General features: G+C 46.3%; 1 protein-coding gene across 1 annotated transcript in view; it reads right to left on the minus strand.

Annotated features, from left to right (window-relative positions):
• The window catches only part of LOC126106441 (protein PALS1-like), a 614066-nt gene that overhangs the window by 66050 nt on the left and 524457 nt on the right, over nucleotides 1-23559 (minus strand). The window contains exon 6 of the mRNA XM_049912721.1: nucleotides 1449-1684. Coding sequence (XP_049768678.1) covers nucleotides 1449-1684 — 236 coding nt within the window. The remainder of the gene's footprint in view (nucleotides 1-1448; nucleotides 1685-23559) is intronic.

Consider the following 23559-nt stretch of genomic DNA (forward strand, 5'->3'; position numbering starts at 1 on the left):
CACCGCCTAGAACACAGTGTTGTTGCAACAAGACGAAGTTTTCAACGGAGGTTTAATGGAACCAAAGTACCGAAAAGTGATAGAATAAAGGATCTGTTTGAAAAATTTCAACGGACTGGGAACGTGACGGATGAACGTGCTGGAAAGGTAGGGCGACCGCGTACGACAACCACAGAGGGCAACGCGCAGCTAGTGCAGCAGGTGATCCGACAGCGGCCTCAGTTTTCCGTTTGCCGTGTTGCAGCTGCGGTCCAAATGACGCCAACGTCCACGTATCGTCTCACGCGCCAGAGTTTACACCTCTATCCATACAAAATTCAAACGTGGCAACCCCTCAGCGCCGCTACCATTGCTGCACGAGAGACATTCGCTAACGATATAGTGCACAGGATTGATGACGGCGATATGCATGTGGGCAGCATTTGGTTTACTGACGAAGCTTATTTTTACCTGGACGGCTTCGTCAATAAACAGAACTGGCGTATATGGGGAACCGAAAAGCCCCATGTTGCAGTCCCATCGTCCGTGCATCCTCAAAAAGTACTGGTCTGGGCCGCCATTTCTTCCAAAGGAATCATTGGCCCATTTTTCAGATCCGAAACGATTACTGCATCACGCTATCTGGACATTCTTCGTGAATTTGTGGCGGTACAAACTGCCTTAGACGACGCTGCGAACACCTCGTGGTTTATGCAAGATGGTGCCCGGCCACATCGCACGGCCGACATCTTTAATTTCCTGAATGAATATTTCGATGATCGTGTGATTGCTTTGGGCTATCCGAAACATACAGAAGGCGGCGTGGATTGGCCTCCCTATTCGCCAGACATGAACCCCTGTGACTTCTTTCTGTGGGGACACTTGAAAGACCAGGTGTACCGCCAGAATCCAGAAACAATTGAACAGCTGAAGCAGTACATCTCATCTGCATGTGAAGCCATTCCGCCAGACACGTTGTCAAAGGTTTCGGGTAATTTCATTCAGAGACTACGCCATATTATTGCTACGCATGGTGGATATGTGGAAAATATCGTACTATAGAGTTTCCCAGACCGCAGCGCCATCTGTTGTTGAAAATTGTGACTACTGTAATTTCGAAAGTTTGTCTGCCTGAAAATGTACTGTTGTCCCAAGCATATTGCAACAAACGGTGTATTTCTATCGCTGCTCGTTTAGTTTTTATTGCCGTTTCAAATATACCGGTCATTTTTGAAACACCCTGTATGAATTGTCAAGGTTGTACAGTCCTTTTTGAAACATCCTGTATTGTTCATCGATTTAATTCTACTAGACCCTAACCAAAATTTTCCGGAGTTCGAATATTGCGCCCAAACAATCGACAGTACAAACTGGTGGGGAGCAGGTGCAGAGGGGTGGGCCGGGAGAGCCAGACTGAGAGGCGGCTGGAGCAGAGAGCAGAGAGCAGAGAGCCTGCGGCTGGTACTTACGTCCCTGGAGAGGGCGTGCGCGTTGTCGGCGGCGGGCGGCCGGCAGAGCCCCCTGGCGGCGGCGCGCTGCACCCTGTTGTGGACGGCGAGCGCGCGCCCGAACTGCGGGCTCAGCAGCAGCGTCTGCACGGCGGCCACCTGCGCGCCCAGCGCCGAGCCCGACCCCACGCCGTCGGCGGCGCTCTTCTTCAGCAGCAGCTGCAGCCGCTGCAGCGACGCCACCAGCTCCCCGTACCCTGCAGAGCACACCGGGACAGCCATTCATTAATGGATCCGAACTCTCGAGGACCGGATGCACTTCCTTGTCTGACAAATTGGCGTCCACACACGCCTTTCTTCAGGTCGCCAAAGATCGGTGAAACATCCGCACTGTACTGTAGTGTCGCAGAATAGTAAAGAGTTGGAAACGTGGAATATTGTCAAAGTTTCGTTGCCTATGCCGAGAGCCAGAGGCGGTAGGTTAGCCAAGAAGTAAGAGGATTGCACATGTATCGAAATGTGTCGTCACGCAGGGGCAGTGGCCTGGTTACACACAACAGGCGAGAGAGAATTGCTTAGCTCGCGGGTTTGTGATAGACAGAGACTTTCGTAGAGTGTAAGACACAGGTACAGCGTCAGCTGTACCGCATTTCACAACGTCGCGTAAGTCTGCTGTAACAACACGTAACTGGTTAGACACTGGACTCGCATTCGGGAGGACGACGGTTCAATCCCACGTCCGGCCATCCTGATTTAGGTTTTCCGTGATTTCCCTAAATCGCTCCAGGCAAATGCCGGGATGTTCCTTTCAAACGGCATGGCCGACTTCCTTCCCCGTGCTTCCCTAATCCGATGAGACCGATGACCTCACTGTCTGGTCTCCTTCCCCGAAAACAACCAACCAAACAACCAACCAACCAACCAACAACACGTAACTCTGTCACGAGAACACCTAAGGGGCGAGTACGACAGATAAATCAGCAGTATAAGTGGAAAGAATGCGTTCATTACAAACGAGCACGACATCAGGACATCACTCGTGCTTCCTTTAAATACGCCAGCTTTGATAGCAACGCACTCGCAGTTAGACTTGCAGGTAGATGTGTACTGGGACGATGCTTAGTGCTCAGCTAGGTGATCGACATGTTAATCTTTATTAAGGAGATGTTGCAGTAAGGGCGGCCCATCCAGCAGCAGACGTGAGGGGACAGTACCAGCTCTGGTCCTCTCTGCTGCCACTGTCAATCGTCGACCCAGGATTACCAGACATCGCGGCAGACTCGCTCTCCGCCAATGCTGACCACATCGGTGAGCCGTCGTCGAGATCGTGCGGGGCCTAGGCCCTGTGCATCCGCCGTCACAACCGCGTGAGCTGACGATGCTGGGGGACTGCAGCCCGTTTCGCCCGTCCACCACAGACTAGCCACCAGCAGGAGCAGGGAAGGAGACGCACTATGAGAACACCTCTCATGCCGCCAACGCAGAGACTCCAACCCGGAGCCTCCTACGTGCAGCGGCCTGCTGTCTGCCGCCGAGCTGGCCGGCCAGCTGGGCGCTGCCAGCCACGCTTGGCCGAAGTAAAGGCATTCCATCACTACGTCACAGCACGCGGCGCTGCGCTAGCAAGACTGGTGCGGCCCGGAGCTACGAGGTGCATTCAAGTTCTAAGGCCTCCGATTTTTTTTCTCCGGACTGGAAAGAGATAGAAACATGCGCATTGTTTTAAAATGAGGCCGCGTTCACTGTCAATACGTCCCAGAGATGGCAGCACCATACGGCAGATGAAATTTTACCGCCAGCGGCGAGAATGAGAACTGTTTTAAATACTTAAAATGGCGACGTTTTCCTTACTTGAACAGCGTGCAATAATTCGTTTTCTGAATTTGCGTGGCGTGAAACCATTTGAAATTCATCGACAGTTGAAGGAGACATGTGGTGATGGAGTTATGGATGTCTCGAAAGTGCGTTCGTGGGTGCGACAGTTTAATGAAGGCAGAACATCGTGTGACAACAAACCGAAACAACCTCGGGCTCGCACAAGCCGGTCTGATGACATGATCGAGAAAGTGGACAGAATTGTTTTGGGGGATTGCCAAATGACTGTTGAACAGATTGCCTCCAGAGTTGGCATTTCTGTGGGTTCTGTGCACACAATCCTGCATGACAACCTGAAAATGCGAAAAGTGTCATCCAGGTGGGTGCCACGAATGCTGACGGACGACCACACGGCTGCCCGTGTGGCATGTTGCCGAGCAATGTTGACACGCAACAGCACGAATGGGACTTTCTTTTCGTCGGTTGTGACAATGGATGAGACGTGGATGCCATTTTTCAATCCAGAAACAAAGAGCCAGCCAGCTCAATGGAAGCACACAGATTCACCACCACCGAAAAAAATTTTGGGTAACCGCCAATGCTGAAAAAATGATGGTGTCCATGTTCTGGGACAGCGAGGGCATAATCCTTACCCATTGCGTTCCAAAGGGCACTACGGTAACAGGTGCATCCTACGAAAATGTTTTGAAGAACAAATTCCTTCCTGCACTGCAACAAAAACGTCCGGGAAGGGCTGCGCGTGTGCTGTTTCACCAAGACAACGCACCCGCACATCGAGCTAACGTTACGCAACAGTTTCTTCGTGATAACAACTTTGAAGTGATTCCTCATGCTCCCTACTCACGTGACCTGGCTCCTAGTGACTTTTGGCTTTTTCCAACAATGAAAGACACTCTCCGTGCCGCACATTTACCAGCCGTGCTGCTATTGCCTCAGCGATTTTCCAGTGGTCAAAACAGACTCCTAAAGAAGCCTTCGCCGCTGCCATGGAATCATGGCGACAGCGTTGTGAAAAATGTGTACATCTGCAGGGCGATTATGTCGAGAAGTAACGCCAGTTTCATCGATTTCGGGTGAGTAGTTAATTAGAAAAAAAATCGGAGGCCTTAGAACTTGAATGCTCCTCGTAGTGTCATTGCTCCGAGTCAGCGAGGACTCAGGGAAGGTCGTTGATATCACCGAGCTCAGCCAGCCTGTGTCGCGGTCACATTGTACTCGGCAGGAATAAAGGTGTCAGGAATTAACAATGTTTCTTTGGCGTTTCTGACGCGTCCACAGTCATTTCCTAGCATCCTGACAACTGGAGAGGTCACCGCTCGGCCTCCAGTCCACCGTAGATGACCGGGACCACCGGGGCGGCTACAGTACAGATGATGTCGCAGCGTTACCCGATCAGAACGCTGAAGCGTAGCCTTTGTTCGATTGGCAGTGTGTGGGTGGGCGTTATAGTGGGACGGGAAGATTCTGCCAGACAGCATTCGCAGTTGTTTCAATTCCACGGTACATCACAGTTTCTGCAAAGTGTCTTCGTAGCGTCGCACATCGACAGCGGTTCTACCCTCGAGGAAATCGACAAGCGGAGGACTCCTGCAGTACCAGGAGGAGGGCATTGTGACTTAACTGAGACTTGTGATGAGGGATGTTTCTACTGCTGGCTTTACCACTTGCCATCCGGCTGTCAGAACACTGTCGGCCGGAATTGTCCAACTGCTCCGTGAGGCTGTTTGCAGATGGTGCAGTTGTCACTGCAGGAGGACCAGCAGAGGATTGGTGAATGGGGCAGGGACTGACATGTGACACTGGTTACTTGGCTGGATGGTTAAAGGGACCAACCTACTACGTCATAAATCCCTTTGTCCTCGAACAGACAGGCCTGTGCGACTGTAGACCAGAGAGAGCCTACCCTCACACTGCCAATCAAATAAAGGCAAGTGTTCACACAACTCTCCACACAGCCCTAATTTTTCACCGTGTGATTTTCTTACGTTTACGACTCAATGAAAGACACTTGTGGGCGTCAGTTTCAGTCGGATGAGGAAGAGCAAGAGTCAAAATGGTTGTGGATCACTCAGCAGCTGACAACATTCTACGAAACAAAAGTTTATCATCACGTCTCCTAATGGGATAAATGTCTTAACACTTTTGCTGATTACTTTTGAGTAGAATCATTCCATGGTCCTGTACTGGAGTGTGTTCAGTTTCCATTTGACTGCATTTTACAGCAACATTATACCTGGAGCTTTGAAGGGTACCTAGTGACAGGAAAAAAACACAGGTCATTCTCGTTTTCAAGAAGGGTCGTAGGACAAATGCACACAATTATAGGTCTATATTGTTGATGTCACTCAGTTGTAGAAATATGGAACAAGTTTTCCAATCACGAATTATGACGTTTTCGGTGAACAAAAATCTCCCGCTATAAAAAACAACACGGATGCTGCAAACAGAGATCTCGCAAAACTCAGCTTACACTGTTCCTCCATAAGATTCACAGCACTGTTGACTTCGGAACTCAGTTCGATGACATGTTATCCGACTTCAGGAAGGCATGTACAAGCTTACCAAGTACCGTACCAGACTTGTGACAGGTTTTTAGGCTTCCTTGCAGGCAGTACACAACATGATGCTCTTAACAGAACAACAAGGTAAGTTCAAGAGTACCTGAAGAAAGAGTGGCAGGACCGTCAAAGTTTATAATTTGTTTTAATGATTAGTGGATAAAGTCGGATGCTCCATGAGGCTGTTTGCAGCCACTTACAATAGAATGCCTTGGGAAGACTAGCAAAACAGACATGGCAAGAGAAGCACACATATACAAAAGATGAGCAAGTCTAAAAGACCATGCGAGAGGGGGAAGAAGAGTTTGAGCAGGTAGGATGATCTGTACATCGAGGAAGCAATGATGGAAATAAAAGAAAGGTTCAGGAGTGGAATTAAAATACAAGGCGAAAGGATATCAATGATACGATTCGCTGATGACATTGCTGAGTGAAAGTGAAGAAGAATTAAATGATCTGCTGAACGGAATGAACAGCCTAATGAGTACACAGTATGGTTTGAGAGTAAATCGGAGAAAGACGAAGGTAATGAAAAGTAGTAGAAATGAGAACAGCGAGAAACTTAACATCAGGATTGATGGTCACGAAGTCAATGAAGTTAAGGAATTCTGCTACCTAGGCAGTAAAATAACCAATGACGGACGGAGCAAGGAGGACATCAAAAGCAGACTCGCTATGGCAAAAAAGGCATTTCTGGCCAAGAGAAGTCTACTAATATCAAATACCGGCCTTAATTTGAGGAAGAAATTTCTGAGGATGTACGTCTGGAGTACAGCATTCTATGGTAGTGAAACATGGACTGTGGGAAAACCGGAACAGAAGAGAATCGAAGCATTTGAGATGTGGTGCTATAGACGAATGTCGAAAATTAGATGGACTGATAAGGTAAGGAATGAGGAGCTTCTACGCAGAATCGGAGAGGAAAGGAATATGTGGAAAACACTGATAAGGAGAAGGGACATCTGCTAAGACATGAGAGAATGACTTCCATGGTACTAGAGGGAGCTGTAGAGGGCAAAAGCTGTAGAGGTAGACAGAGATTGGAATACGTCAAGCAAATAATTGAGGACGTAGGTTGCAAGTGCTACTCTGAGATGAAGAGGTTAGCACAGGAAAGGAATTCGTGGCGGGCCGCATCAAACCAGTCAGTAGACTGATGAAAAAAAAAAAGGATGAGGACTGTGCTCGACCACTACGGCTGAAGTCTGGTCTGCGCTGAAGAGGTAACAGATTAAGCAGCCCTCCAGCCATCCCTTAAGGGGAATTGAAAAACCGTGATTCATGAATAAAACAAACTATGTCAGCCACTGGGGTATCATCTCCTTACACCAGGGGTAGCGAGTCAGGGGGATTAAGAGTCCGCCTCAGGGCTGCTAGGTTGGGATAGTCCAGCAAAATGTGGACCACTGTGAAACGGGAGCCACAATAACTGTGGCTTGGGTCCTTGCTATGAAGGAGATGACCACGAGTCAGCTACCTACAGCCGATGCAGAGACGGAAAAGGACAGTAGAGTCCTTGAGAGAACCGCATGGAGGACCTCCACAGATTCGTAGTCTCCTTTATCACCCATAATTGGTGAAGTCAATGTGAGCCATTCCATATTCTACGCACCTAAAACTTGACAGCATAATACCGATTGGAGGTCTGTTTCGAGAGTACCAATCTCAAGGGTTGGGTTACCGGTAGTCAGTTTGGCCAGGCTATCAGCGATTTCGTTTCCCACGATCCTGACATGGCTTGTGGTCCAAACGAATGTCACTGAGCATCCACACTGTTCAAGAGCATACAGGGAATCCTGGATAGAAATGACCAAGGCGAGGTGAGTGTAGCTGGCTGATCGAGATCTTGCAATCTGCTCAAGGAGTCGCTGCAGAAGAGAAAGGACCCATCAGTACAGCGACAGATATGTTCAAGAGTAGAAGATGGCTACCAACTCCATAGTGAAAACACTCCAGTTATCAGACAGTGAGAGCAGTCAGTATGTCCCACATTAGTATAAGCAAAACCTACACAATCAGCAACCATCGAACCATCAGTATAGACTACTTCTGAACGATGGGATGTGCCAAGGATGGAGAAAAATTGGCGGCAGAGTGCCTCTGGATGAACCGAGTCTTTCAGACCTTGTGATAGATCAAGACGAAGATGTGTTGAAGGGATGCACCACAGAGGTGTATGGGAATGAGTCCAGAGGAGAGGTGCAAGAGGAAACAAATGAAGTTCAGAGAAGGTAGGCCAGATGTGAATTGCGATCGTAATCCCTGATTGGGGCCGCCATTGTTGGAGATGGATTAGCGTGTTTTGAAAGAGGAGATGATAGTCCAGATGCTTAGGTGAACTGTGAATGTGGGCAGCATAACTGACAAGCTGTTGTTGGCACCTGATCCACAATGGAGTAACTCCAGCCTCCACGAGTAAGCTGTTCAGAGGGGTAGTTTGAAAGGCTCCTGTCACAAGTTGAACGTCACAGGGGTGTGTCAGATCCAGTATCTGCAATGCCGAAGGTGATGCCAGACCATATGCCAAGACTCTCATAACTGAGGCGGGATCATATCAGGGCTTCATAAAGCTGCAGAAGTGTAGTCTGCACCCCAGCTAGTGTTACTAAGGCAGTGAAGTGTATTAAGGTCCTTCCAGCACATTCACTTAATATGGCGAAGATAGGGAATCCATGTGAACTGAGAACCGAAGACAGTCCCAAAAACCGATCACCACACTGAGCAGGTGGTCATCAAAGTAAAGTTTTGGTTGTTGGTGAATAGTACGATATTGACAGAAGTGTATGGCTCAAGTCTTGGTGGTGGAAAATCGAAAACCATGGGTGAGGCCTCATGCCTGCACCTTTCAGATGACACCTTGCAGTCGATGGTTAGTGAGACCCACACAAGAGAAGAAACAATAGAGACAAAAGTCGTTAGAATACAAAGAGGGTGATACTGAGAACCCCACAGCTGTTGTTAGACCATTGAGGGCTACTAGAAAGAGAGGGACACAGTACAGATCCCTGTGGAACCCCATTCTCTTGGATATGGGGCGGGGGGGGGGGGGGGAGGAGGGGTACTGTAGTAAGCGCCAAATTGAAGCAATAATGTAGTGTGACAGGAAGTTATGGATGAAAATCGTGAGTGGACCCTGAAGATCCCACTTGTGTAAGGTAGCAAGGATGTGGTGCCGCCATGTGGTATCATAAGCCTTTTGCAGGTCAAAGAAGGTGTTGACATTGGGCAAAATCTGTTAAGATGGCCAATTCCAGGTAAACCAGATTATCAGTAGTGGAACGGTCAAAAACCACCCTGGGATGGAGCCACAAGACCCCAACCAGCCAACACAGCCACCAGCTCACCATGCGCTCAAGCCTCTTACAGAGAACATTGGTGAGACATATTGGGCTATAACTGTCCATCACTAGAGGATGCTTAACCTGTTTCAGTTCTGGGACAATGATGCTTTCTCACCACTGCGATGGGCGAAAGATGGAAAAGTTATGGCACTGACAATCCACCAGTAGGGACTTCATCATTTGGTTGTGGATACAGTCTGGCTGTGTGCTGTATCAGGACAGAGGGCTAGGACACTGACAAATTCCCACCCACTGAATGGAGCGTTATATGGTGTATAGTAAAAGATAACCACTGTTTTAGGGCATGAAATGGAGGTTGATAATTATCAGACACTGAGGTTTGAGCATAGTACACAGCAAAATGTTCAGCATTGGCATCTGGGTCAGTGTAGACAGTACCATTCAGTATAATACCAGCTATGCCAGCAGGTGTCTGGTATTCATAATCCAATGGCTGAAATGTACCATTCCCAGAATTCTCACTTCCATCTTTTTATTAGGTAGCACAGCTGGGCATGGAGGTGCTTAAAGGTAATGATATGCTCCATTGATGGGTGCTGCTTATGGCGTTGGAGAGCCCACCTCTGATCTTGAATGGCTTTTGCGATTTATGAGGACCACCAAGTTACTGTCTTCGCGTAGGCCAGGTGCGAGGAAAAGAGGATTGCTAAATCATCTGCCAAAAGAATGGCAGTTGTATGATGGACTGCTGTATCGATATTTCCATGTGACGGGGAGCCAAGGTCGATAGCAGAGGCGAAAGCATCCTAGTCAGCACCGTTGAGAGCCCATCTGGGCAGGCGTCCAGGGAAGCAGGGACAGGAAGATCATGAAGTGGTCACTACCACACAGATTACTGTAGACCCTCCAGTGGATGGATGGGAAAAGACAAGGGCTGCAAATGGAAAGGTCAATGGCCGAGCATATTCTGTGCATCACACTTAAGTGTGTGGGGGTACCAACATTCAAGAGAGAAATAGCAAATTGTGCCAATAAATTTTCGAGGTCTTTAAACCACAGCCAGTGACCTTGGTTCCATCCTACAAATCCCTGAAATCACTTAAGATTAGGAAAGGTACAGAAACTGAGAACCTAATGCAAACAGTACATTCTGAGACACTTCACCATCAGGAGGGAGGTAAACACTGCAGATGATAATATCCTGAAATGCCCTTACCCAGAACAGCCAAACCTCTAAAGCTCGATTAAGAGTTACAAGTTTGTTATGTCTAGAACATATGTGCAAACTCTGCCCAACACTCTGTAATAGGCAGCACAATTCTTATAATATCCACAGTATCCGTGAATGAGTGGGGGGTGTGTTGCTGGAAACCAAGTCTGCTGAATGGCAATGCAGAAGGCAGGTAAAGTGCTTAAAAGATGTTGTTGTTCAGCCAGGTGGTGGAAAAAAAACCCTATAATTCCACTGGAGACTAATGTTGTCGATGTATAGTGAGGCTATGGAGGGATCAAGGGGACAAGTTATGCCTTAGGGTCACCTGCTGCCATTGGTTGAGGGGTTCTTTTGTATGGTGCGTACCAGGGCCTCGGGGACTGCCAGAACATTCGCCTCGTCTGCAGAAGTGGAACAAGTGGGATCTGGTGGCGTGAGGTCCACCAGAATGTTCTCCTTCTTGGAGAACTTTTTCTTGTCTTTCCTCTCCTTAGAGAATTTTGGTGATAGCAAGGGCTTCTCTGAATCAGTTTCAGGTAATGATGACAATTGTGAATCCCTGCGACCAGCAACCTGTGGCTCCTTCAGACACTGGCTGGTGTCCAGTTGTAGACAGGTGGAAACCTTGGAAGTAAGTGTCCTGAGAGACCCCTCCCTGGCGAGAGAACCTGGAGGAAGGTGATTTGCCTCCAGATGGGAGGTGGGGACTAATGTCCCTCATGGTTGGGAAGCCATCGATCCCAGAGTAGGTGTGTGGGAAGCAGCAAGAGGGGAGTTACCAATAATCAGGCAGGCAGGAATGGTAGAGCGGTCTTCATGGCCAACTGCAGGAGGCGTAATGGGTGGCAGTGCCATCACCAAAGGGAGCGACGTCGTCATAGCTGTAGTATATGACATTGTCTGACATGTTGGGTGCAACTGCTCATACTACTTCTTGGCCTCTTGGTAACTGAGTTTGTCCAGAGTCTTGCTGTATTTTCTTTTCTCTCTGGAAAACAGTGCGATCTGGCAAGCAGATAGAATTTTTTTTTTCACAGTTGACACAGATGGGAGGGGGGGGGGGGGGTGCACAGGGAGTGTTCCCATGCAGCGCTCGTCCGTTATCTCTACAGATGGGGTAACGTGAAGACATTTGCCCAAATTTCAAGTACCTGAAGCACTGCATGTGGGGTTTCATAATTTCACATCTTGATCTTTTCAAGCAACGAATCGGCCTCAGAGGCCAAGATGAAGGCGCTGCTAGCAATCATATTGTCCTTTTGCCCACTATGTACATAATGGACAAAGTGTATACACCATTGCTACAAGTTGGCGTGTAGCTCACCATCAGATTGTAAGAGCAAGTATCTGTGGAAAATGTTGCCCTTTAGACTGATATGGGGAGTGAGAGTCGCTGGTATGTCACCCAGCTTGCTACAAATGAGCAATGCCCCCATTCTGCAAAATGGTATAAACCATTGATAAGTATAGACTATGAACAGAAGTCTGTTGCTAAGGCAGAATATGCAAAATTTGTTGGTGTGTGCATTGACGAGAAATTGAATTGGAAGAAACATATCGATGATTTGCTGAAACGGTTAGGTTCAACAACTTACACTATTGGGGTTATTGCAAATGTTGGTGATAACATACCAGTAAATTAGCCTATTATCTCTATTTTCATTCACTGCTTTCATATGACATCATATTTAGGGCAATTCGTCATTAAGACAGAAAGTATTCATTGCACAAAAGCGTGTAATCAGAGTAACAGCTGCAGCCCACACAAGATCACTTCGCAGACATTTATTTAAGGAACTCGGGATACCTTCACAGTACATATATTAACTTATAAAATTTGTCATTAATAACCCGTCCCAGTTCAAAAATAACAGCGAAGTGCATGGCTACAACACTAGAAGAAAGGATGATCTTCGCTATTCCGCATTACAGCTCAGTTTGGGACAGAAAGGGGTGAATTATGCTGCCGCAAAAATCTTTGGCCATTTGCCAAGTAGCATCAAAAGTCTGACAGACAGACAACCAACATTTAGAAGTAAATTAAAAGAATTTCTGAATGACAACTGCTCCTACTCAATAGATGAATTTTTAGCTATCAAGTAGTAACTGTAAGAAAGTATATATTAATTATTTTGTGTAAAGGAAACTTAAAGTGGCACGTTCCAGAACATTACGATATGTCGTATTCATGATCTATGGAACAAGGATTTATGTATGTATGTATCTCCGCCCTTCGACAACGTTCCAGGGATGTTGAACACAGGTCGCCAACAGCCGACCTTCGCCGTTTCCGAGAAGCTAGATCCCAGGCGCGGCGCCCTAAGATCTGTCCTTTGTTAAAGTCGCCAATGTCGGTGGATTTCGCCACTGACCCTCCGTGCACTTTCTTCAGCGCGTCACGTGACTGCAGCCGTGGCGGTGTTGGTAATCGGTGTGTATGTGTGCGCAGTTCTGCCGCTTGACCTCAGGAGCTGACGTGTGCTTTGTGCGCCTGGGGACTTGAGGCTGCGGCAGAGCACAGCTGTTGTCGCTAGGAAATGTCCCACTGAGCAGAACACGGCAGGACCGAGGTCATTCGCTGCGTGTTTACCGACCGGACACCCAGCTGAAAGGCTTCGTTCGCTAAAGCTTCTGCTCGGGGAGGGAGCGCTGGTTGTCACTCTGCCGCTGTTGCTGCTGGTGGTTAGAATCTCCCAGACTTCCGTTCATCACTCCATTTCTTTATACCAATTACCCCATTTTCAAGGAGGGTCGTCGAACAGGCGGACATAAGAGGTGTGATTAAAAAGTATCAAGAATTTTCCTTTTCCGAAAATAATTCTATTTATTCGTCTACGTAAAGTCCCGAGCGACTGGAAAAAAGCGCAGGTGACGCCTGTATATAAGAAAGGCAGAAGGATGGATCCTCAAAATTACAGACCAATATTCTAAACATCGGTTTGTTGCAGGATTCTCGAACATATTATGAGTTCGAATATAATGAATTACCTTGAGACAGAGAAATTGCTGTCCATGCATCAGCATGGCTATAGAAAGCATTGCTCTTGCGAAACGCAACTCGCCCTTTTTTTCACATGATATCTTGCGAACAGTGGATGAAGGGTATCAGACGGATGCCATATTCCTTGACTTCCGGAAAGCGTTTGACTCGGTGCCCCACTGCACACTCCTAACTAAGGTACGAGCATATGGGATTGGTTCCCAAGTATGTGAGTGGCTCGAAGACTTCTTAAGTAATAGAATCCAGTACGTTGTCCTCGATGGTGAGTGTTCATCGGAGGTGAGGGTATCATCTGGAGTGCCCCAGGGAAGTGTGGTAGGTCCGCTGTTGTTTTCTATCTACATAAATGATCTTTTGGATAGAGTGGATAGAAATGTGCAGCTGTTTGCTGATGTTGCTGTAGTGTACGGGAAGGTGTCGTCGTTGAGTGACTGTAGGAGGATACAAGATGACTTGGACAAGATTTGTGATTGGTGTAAAAGTGGCAGCTTACTCTAAATATAGATAAATGTAAATTAATGCAGATGAATAGGAAAAAGAATCCCGTAATGTTTGAATACTCCACTAGTAGTGTAGCGCTTGACACAGTCACGTCGATTAAATATTTGGGCATAACATTGCAGAGCGATACGAAGTGGGACAAGCGTGTAATGGCAATTGTGGGGAAGGCGGATAGTCGTCTTCGGTTCATTGGTAGAATTTTGGGAAGATGTGGTTTATATGTAAAGGAGACCGCTTACAAAACACTAATACGACCTAGTCTTGAGTACTGCTCGAGCGTTTGGGTTCCCTATCAGGTCGGATTGAGGGAGGACATAGAAGCAATTCAGAGGCGAGCTGCTAGATTTGTTAGTGGCAGGTTTGATGATCACGCGAGTGTTACGGAAATGCTTCAGGAACTCGGGTGGGAGTCTCTAGAGGAAAGGAGGCGTTCTTTTCGTGAATCGCTACTGAGGAAATTTAGAGAACCGGCATTTGAGGCTGACTACACTACAATATTACTGCCGCCAACTTACATTTTGCGGAAAGACGACCAAGATAAGATAAGAGAGGTTAGGGCTCGTACAAAGGCATATAGGCGGTCATTTTTCCCTCTTTCTGTTTGGGAGTGGAACAGGGAGAGAAGATGCTAGTTGCGGTACGAGGTACCCTCCTCCATCGAGGACAACGTACTGGCTTCTATTACTTAAGAAGTCGTCGAGCCACTCACATATTTGGGTACCAATCCCGTATGCTCATACCTTAGTTATGAGTCTGCAGTGGGGCTCCGAGTCAAACGCTTTCCGGAAGTCAAGGCATCCGTCTGATACCCTTCATTCATGGCTCGCAAGATATCATGTGAAAAAAGGGCGAGTATCCGCTAGGTACAATTAGAAACGAGACTCGTCCGACCAGGCAACATGTTTCCAGTAATTAACAGTCCAAAGTCGGTGTCGACGGGCCCAGGCGAGGGGTAAATCTTTTGTGTCGTGCAGTCGTCAAGGGTACGTGAGTGGGTCTCCTGCTCCGAAAGCCCATATCGATTATGTTTCGTTGAATGGTGCGCACGCTGACACTTGTTGATGGCCCAACATTGAATTCTGCAGCAATTTGCGGAAGGATTGCACTTCTGTCACGATGAACGATTCTCTTCACTCATCATTGGTCCCGTTCCCGCAGGATCTTTTTCCGGCAGAAGCAATGTCGGAGAATTGATGTTTCACCGGATTCCTGATATTCACTGTATACTCTTGAAATGGTCGTACGGGAAATTCACCACTTCTCCGCTACCTCGGAGATGCTGTGTCCCATCGCTCGTGCGCCAACTATAACACCGCGTACAAACTCACTTATATCTTATAACCTTCCACTGTAGCAGCAGTAACCGATGTAACAACTGCGCCAGGCACTTGCCGACCGCAGCGCCGTATTTTGCCTGTTCTTCTGGCTTTTTACATATCTCTGTATTTGAATACGCATGCCTATACCAGTTTGTTTGGCGCTTCAGTGTTTTATGCACGTACACCGGCATATCTTCCAGTCCCCCATACTCTTCCGGAACCCTGTCTTTGGTATGGCACTTAGCTGTTTCAGAGACGCACTTTTAATCTCAGCTACACTGCTAAAACGACGTCCAGTCTGGAACCGCGCGACCGTTACGGCCGCAGGTTCGAACCCTGCCTCGCGCATGGATGTGTGAGATGTCCTTAGGTTAGTTAGGTTTAAGTAGTTCTAAGTTATAGGGGACTGATGACCTCAGATGTTAAGTCCCATAGTGCCCAGAGCCATTTAAAACGACGTCCCTTAAAGGTTCTCTTTATCTTTGAAAACAGAGTAAAGTCACACGGTGTCATACACGGCGAAAATGGAATTTGGGGCATTATTACAGCGGTTTTTCGCCAAAAATTCACGAACAAGCAATTAAATGTGAGCAACTGAATTGTCGTGCTGTGAAAGTTACGAATCGCTTCGCTACAAATTCTTTTCCTCTCTCTCTCTCTCTCTCTCTCTTCCAGATTGCTTCTCGCACACGGCGTTGATCTTCTGGGTAGTACTATCTATTGACCCTTTGACCATTTGGCAATAACTCGTGATGCACAACGCCGTTAAAATCGAAGAAAACAGTGAGCCGAACCTTACCATTCAATCGCACTTGTCGAGTTTTTTTTTCTGATTTGGCGAGCCAGAATGTCTCACTGGGACAGTTGACTCTTAGTTGTGACGTCATACGCGTACAGCCACGTTTCGTCACATGTTATGACACGTTTCAGTAGTTATGCATCCTTGCTGACTTGATTTGGCGACTCCTGAGCGACTTCTATTCTCCGCCGTTTTTGCTCGAAATTCAACACCTTTGGCGCGAATGTTGCTGTTCAAAACACCCTAAAATATTTCACGGCACGAGCCAGTTGATGTGCTAACTTCGTCAGCAGTTTCTCTCATTGTGATTCGGCGAACGTTCGTAATCATTTCTTTTACATTTTCCATATTTTCGTCGGCTACTGATGTTCTGGGGTGTGCATAGAAAGTTCGTCACCTTTAACTTCTTCACGGCCATCTTGAAAACGCTTACACCACTCGTAAACCCTTCCTTTGTTTACAACAGACTCACTAAAAGCAACATTCAACATTTCTAAAACTTTCACATTTTATTCAGTTTTTATAGCAAAAACTGAGGCAAATTATCCGAAGCATTTTTACAAAAAATCAATAATAGCCATTCGAAAGCAAACCCGAGTAAACTTCTTCGCAACTAACGACAGACTAAAATTCCAATATGGCTGTTAGCACGCACGCACGCACGCACGCACGCACGCACACACACACACACACACACACACACACACACACACACACACACACGCGCGCGCGCGCTTAAGAAACGTTTACCAACACAGGAAAGAAAAATGGCGCGAATCTAATACAAAGCGTGAAATTAAAAATTTGCCGATACTTTCTGAACACACATTGTATCCGTAGGCCTACATCTCTGACGATCTGTTGTAGAGTATTAGATCACGTTTTATGCTCGCGTTATAAAGGAATACGGAAATATAGCTCACTGAGGAATTAAATAATCAGGAATTTTCGAGAAGCCAAGGCGCAATGGCTGCAGGAAAAATGCGAAGAAAACGAAAAAAAAATGAAAAAGATTAATAATTTGCTTCCGGGCGTACTGCCGACGTGTTTCCATTTTCTGCACAATATTTCGACCGACTCAGGTGGGTGCGCGAGTTTTGCTGTTACATATGTGTACTTGCTGTGAGCTATTGTTGGTTTCACGCCGCTGTTTATAGCCGAGTTGGATTACCAACGTCCACAATCCTCTTTGATGCTTTTCTGTTTTGCAAAGCTCGTACTGATACTCCCCGAGACGCACTCTCTCTCAGTATTTTCCGTCACGAATGTACGGACGACCGGCGAGGTTTTAATAAACTGAGTACCGGACCCCAAGCGTTGTGTAAATCGAAACTGCCGTCCCTGTTTAATACGTTTTCTGACATCTTTATTTCGATAGACTCCTTAATTACGCTGCAGCAGAACTTGGCGTTCGCGCCGCGGTACTGCTCTCATCGTGTTTCATTTCATTTCATGATCATATTCGAGGTAGTGTTCCGCGACACCTGGTTTGCTTTGTTGTTTTAGTCGGGTCTGCCGCTGACGTTCCTTGCATCTCTGTAGCTTTCCGAAAGAAGGTTGTGTACCACATTCCATGTGAATGTGGCCGAAGCTAGCAGTACCCCTGTTCCGTAACTATTGTGCTGTACTACAGTATTACATCGGTTGCATTCGAGCACTCGCATGCGCCACTCCCCAATGCAGTAAATCACAGTTTTAACGTATTTTAATATTTATCCTATACTTCGTATGTATGTATCTTTAAAATAGACGCTCTGAGGAACATTTTAACCCAATAAAAAAATTAGGCAAAAATAATCTCTAGCCTGGTCTACTCCCTTAACCAATGGAGCGACATTACGTCCCAGATGAACAGTAACACTGACTTAAGACAATACTTCATTTTATTAACGACCCATGTAAAGCAAATTGACAAAACATATTGACACTGCCATTTAACTTTTAACCACATTGCGTTTACGACAGGTATAAAACAGCCAATCGGTTTTAACAACATTTTCCTTTCACCACATTTGGAAATCAGCTATGGATGTCTTTATCAGAAAACTCGCGATTACCTAAAAAGATTACAAATGACTATTGACACAGAGAAATCTAAAGAATTACGAGTTTCTACATTTCGAACAGATTTATAAGTTACCCTACATACACAGGGTGACAAGTACTGAACTATATGAAAGGAAACGTGAATTAGTTACAAACTACGGCGTGGGCACACTTAATTCAACAAGTAAACGTCACTACAGATATCCGGATTTAGGTTATGACGTGTTCGGTATGCGTGCAATCATTGGCGATGATGTGGCGCAGACGAATAGCGAAATTCTGCATGACCTGCTCAAGTGTTGGAACATCGATGGTGTCGATTTTTTTAATGTTGCCCCACATGTGTTCAGATCCGGAGAATATGGCGGCCAACCGAGGCCCATGCAAGTGTTCTCTGGTTACCCCAGAAACAGAATGCGGGCCCCAGAGTGCTCCTCCAGGACATCAAACACTCTCCTGCTTCGATGAGGTCGACGTCCGCCTTGCATGAACCACATCTTGTCGAAATCAGGGCGGCTTTGAATAATGGATATTAAATCATCTTCCAAAACCTTCACGTACCATTTGGTACCCACTGTGCCATCGAGGAATATCGCACCGATTATTCCGTGACTGCACACTGCACACCACAAAGTCACCCGTTGCGGGTGAAGAGACTTCAGGACTGCGAAAAGCGGATTCTCAGTCCTCAAGTGCGCCAGTTTTGCTTATTGACGAATCCATCCAAATAAACGTGGGCTTCGTTGCTAAACCAAACCATACAGCGCATACTTATTCCCATCATGCCGCGCCGCCAACTGTGCAGTTTGAACGTCCTCATGCAAACAGTTTAATAAGTCATGGCTACAAAATACTAACACAAATTCTTTACAGACGAATGGGAAAAATTGTAGAAGCTGACCTCGGGGAAGATCACTTTGGATTCCGTAGAAATGTTTGAACACACGAGGCAATACTGACCCTACGACTTATCTTAGAAGAAAGATTAAGGAAAGGCAAACCTACGTTTCTAGCATTTGTAGACTTGGAGAAAGCTTTTGACAATGTTGACTGGAATACTCTCTTTCAACTATGGAGGTGGCAGAGGTAAAATGCAGGGAGCAAAAGGCCATTTACAATTTGTACAGAAACCAGGCTGCAGTTATACGAGTCGAGGGGCATGAAAGAGAAGCAGTGGTTGGGAAGGGAGTAAGACAGGGTTGTAGCCTATCCCCTATGTTATTAAATCTGTAAGGGAAACAAAAGAAAATTTGGAGTAGGAATTTAAAAGTCCAGGAGAAGAAATACAAACTTTTAAGTTTCCTGATGAGATTAATTCTGTCAGAGACAGCAAACAGCTTGGAAGAGCAGTTGAATGGAATGGATAGTGTCTTGAAAGGAGGATAAAAGATGAACATCAACGGAAGCAAAACGAGGATAATGGAACGTAGTTGAATTAAATCAGGTGATTCTGAGGGAATTACATTAGAAACGAGACACTTTAAGTAGTAGATGAGTTTTGTTATTTGGCGAGCAAAATATTTGATGATCGTCGAAGTAGAGAGGATGTAAAATGTAGACTGGTAATGGCAACGAAAGCGCTTCTGAAGAAGAGAAGTTTGTTAACATTGAGTGTAGATTTAAGTGTCTGAAAGTCCTTTCTGAAGATATTTGTATGGAGTGTAGCCATGTGTAGAAGTGAAACAGTGACGGTAAATAGTTTCGATACGAAGGGAATAAAAGCTTTCGAAATGTGGTGCTACAGAAGAATGCTGAAGATTAGGTGGGTAGATCACGTAACTAATGAGGAGGCGCTGAAAAGAATTGGGGAGAAGAGGACTTTGTGGTATAACTTGACTAGAAGAATTGATCGATTTATACGACACAATCGAGACAGCAGTGAACCACTACTTTAGTAGGCAATTGTGGGAGGTGAAAGTCGTAGAGGGACACCAAGAGATGAATGCATTAAACATATTCAGAAGGATGTAGGTTGCAGCAGTTACTCTGAGATGAAGAGGCTTGCACAGGATAGAGTAGCATGGAGATCTGCATCAAACCAGGTGAACTGAAAACAACAACAACAACAACAACAACAACAACAACGGCAACAACAACGCAAACCGTTCAGACGTTATGACGATTTTATTTTACAGAGTTCAGTAGTTGTCACCCTGTACATTAAATGCAGTTGAGAATATGGATAACCATCAGCTGCGTAAGATTTATAAGAAGACTGTACTCACATGTAGTAACTGACGAAGGACTTTAAGAACAACAATGCTTTCGCCACAAAGTACTTCATTACAAAGTTTAATATGAAGTTAATAGTTGAACATAAAATTCAACACACTGAAATTGACACGTAGCTGGTAAGATGCCCAAGTTGCCATTACGTGGACACGGAAGAAGTTGCGCCATCTACTGTTGTGTTTATTGCTGTGGATATCGGCAGATGTACCTACGGTCCCCCGCATCCGCACAGACTTGTAGATATCCGACTGTTCTCTGGAGATGGGTTCCAGAACTGTGAAGCGGCGCCTTTCGCGCTCTTCTGGTCGCGTTAGACAGCGTATTGCGCCGACCTGCCGCAACTGGACGCTATCATAGTCCTCGCCCGCCGAACACTGCCGCGCTTGCATTCCGACCCGCTACCTCCCATCTACAGGCCATTTCTTCGTCGTGACTCAGACGCCAAATATCCTGCGAACGGTTCCTTCTGGAGATAAGCACCGGCCGGTCAGAATAATTCCCACAGTGGGGCCGCAATTGGAGTCAGCCGGCATTACCCTATCATATTTCTGTGACAGGGACCTTCGAGGTGGCGTTAAAAAGGGGTATTACACTCTCGTCATAGTTTTCGTCAAATTTCAAGATGGCGGACACGAACTAGTTATTGTTGAATGTACGACAATTGCACGGTGTGAGTGTATACGGAGGAAAAGCGCCGAAAGAAAAGGAAACATACTTGCATGAAGCCATAGGTACTACATCGGGATAGTAAAAGCAGTCATCAAAATTTGTTAAGAGAGCTGCAAGTGGCGGACGTCAAGCCTTATATATGCTCAAGAGCCAAAGAAACTGATAGACCCGCCTAATATCGTGTAGGACCCCCCCCCCCTCCTTCGAGCACGCAGAAGTGCCGCAACACGACGTGGCGTGAGCTCCACTAATGTCTAAAGTAGTGCTGGAGAGAACTGACACCACGAATCCTCCAGCGCTGTCCATAAATCCGTAAGAGTACGATGCGGTGGAGCTCTCTTCTGAACTGTACGTTGCAAGGCATTCCAGATATGCTCAATGATGTTCGTGTCTGGAAAGTTCGGTGGCCAGCGGAAGCCCTTAAACTCAGAAGAGTGTTCCTGGATCCACTTTTGTAGCAATTCTGGACGTGTGGGGTGTCGCATTGTCCTGCTGGAATTGTCCGTTTCCGTCGGAATGCACAATGGACATGAATGGATGCAGGTGATCAGTCGGGATGCTTACCACGTGTACCGTGTCAGAGTCGTATAGAGACGTATCAGTGGCCCCATATCACTCCAACTGCACACGCCCCACACCGTTACAGACCCTCCACCAGTTTCAACAATCCCCTGCTGACTTGCATCGTCCATGGATTCATGAGGTTGTCTCCATACCCGTACACGTCCATCCCCTCGATACAATTTGAAACGAGGCTCGGCCGACCAGGCAACATGTTTAATGACATCAACAGCCCAATGTACATGTTGACGGTCCCAGACGAGGCATAAAGCTTTGTGTCGTACAGTCATCAAGGGTACGCGAGTGGGCTTCCGGCTCCGAAAGTCCGTATCGATGACGTTTCGTTGATTGGTCCGCACGCTGGCACTTGTTGATGGGCCAGCATTGAAATCTGCAGCAATTTGCGGAATGGTTGCACTTCTGTCACGTTGAACGATTCCCTTCAGTCGTCGTTGTTCCTTTTTTTCCGGCCGCAGGGATGAGAGAGATGCAATGTTTTAGCGGATTCCTTATATTCACGGTACACTCGTGAAATGGTCGTACGGGAAAATCCGCACTTCATCGCTACCTCAGAGATGCTGTGTTCAAACTGTTCTGAGCACTATGGGACTTAACATCTGAGGTCATCAGCCCCCTAGACTTAGAAACTACTTAAACCTAACCAACCTAAGGACATCACACACACTCATGCCCGAGGCAGGATTCGAACCTGCGACCTTAGCAGCAGCGCGGGGTGATGCTGTGTCCCACCGCTCGTGCGCCGACTATAGCACCGCATTCAAACTCACTTAAATCTTGATAACCTGCATTTGTAGTAGCAATAACCGATCTAACAACTAAGCCAGACACTTGTTGTCTTGTATAGGCGTTGCCGACAGCTGCGCCACATACTGCCTGTTTAAATATCTCTGTACTGGAATACGCATGCCTAAGCCAGTTTCTTTGGCGCTTGAGTGTATAACAAGGTTGTTTGTGTGGCCATTGTGTGCAGAAAGCATATAAATACTTGTTTTGCAAATCAAACTGCCTTTTCCTGCTGCTAGTTACTTTATTTATCCCATACGCGTTTCGCCTCCTGACCATGCAAGGAAATTACCACATACATAGAACCAAAGCAGAGGGGAAAATCCTGTTGAATGACCAAGTACACATGCCAAGCAATTCATTATTTACACTAACAGCTCAAATAACAGAATAACGTTTCCAAAAAGTATTGATATAATAATACTGTCCAATGTAATAAGAATAGAACCCAACATCTTTACACTCACTCATCCATGAACCCCTCCACAGAATATTGAAACGAAAAGTCAAAACAGCTGTTACCAAAGTTTTAAGCCGCTCGCTAACAGCTAGTACACCCCCCCCCCCCACACACACACACACACACACATACACGGTATAAGCATCATAAATAATAAATAGAAGTTAGTAACGAACATGTACTTCGATAGGTTGGCAACAAATTCGTAAACATACCAAAGAAGATGAAACACGTAAGGGAGTCGCAATATTTACGCTGTGAAAAGCAGTGTACGATGGAATAGTTGTATCAAGTGACAAAAGAACAATAGTCCACCACAAAAAAAGAGTGAGAAACATGGTAACAGTGTGTGGAAGGCGAGAACACAAAGATGTGATTATATGGCAGTGATAGAAGTGGTAGTGCGACCTCCAGACCAGATGTGAGAAAACGCAGATCAGCAAAAATCGCGAAGTGAACTGTTTGATAATTTATAACTAACAAAACTGTACCGTTATAGAGTCCACTGATGATGCCTTAGAACAGGGGAAGGCGAAACGCGTATGGGATAAATAAAGTAGCTAGCAGCAGGAAAAGGCAGTTTTATATACAAAACAAGTACTTGAGTGTATAATATACTAACGAATAGATGAAAGAGTATTTCAGAATTTGCTCAGTAAAGTGGCTTCTCATTTTACAAAACAGAATACTCTCATGGGAAATGCTGTATGTGCAGGAGACAGGCAAAGCGTGACACTGCTATTTCTTGATACAGGGAAGAGCTGCTCAAGTTTACAACTCAGCACTCGAATATCACATTGCACATTAACCTGAATAATTCCAGAAATGTGT

The sequence above is a fragment of the Schistocerca cancellata genome, chromosome 10 (genome assembly GCF_023864275.1).
Source record: "Schistocerca cancellata isolate TAMUIC-IGC-003103 chromosome 10, iqSchCanc2.1, whole genome shotgun sequence".
NCBI lineage: Eukaryota > Metazoa > Arthropoda > Insecta > Orthoptera > Acrididae > Schistocerca > Schistocerca cancellata.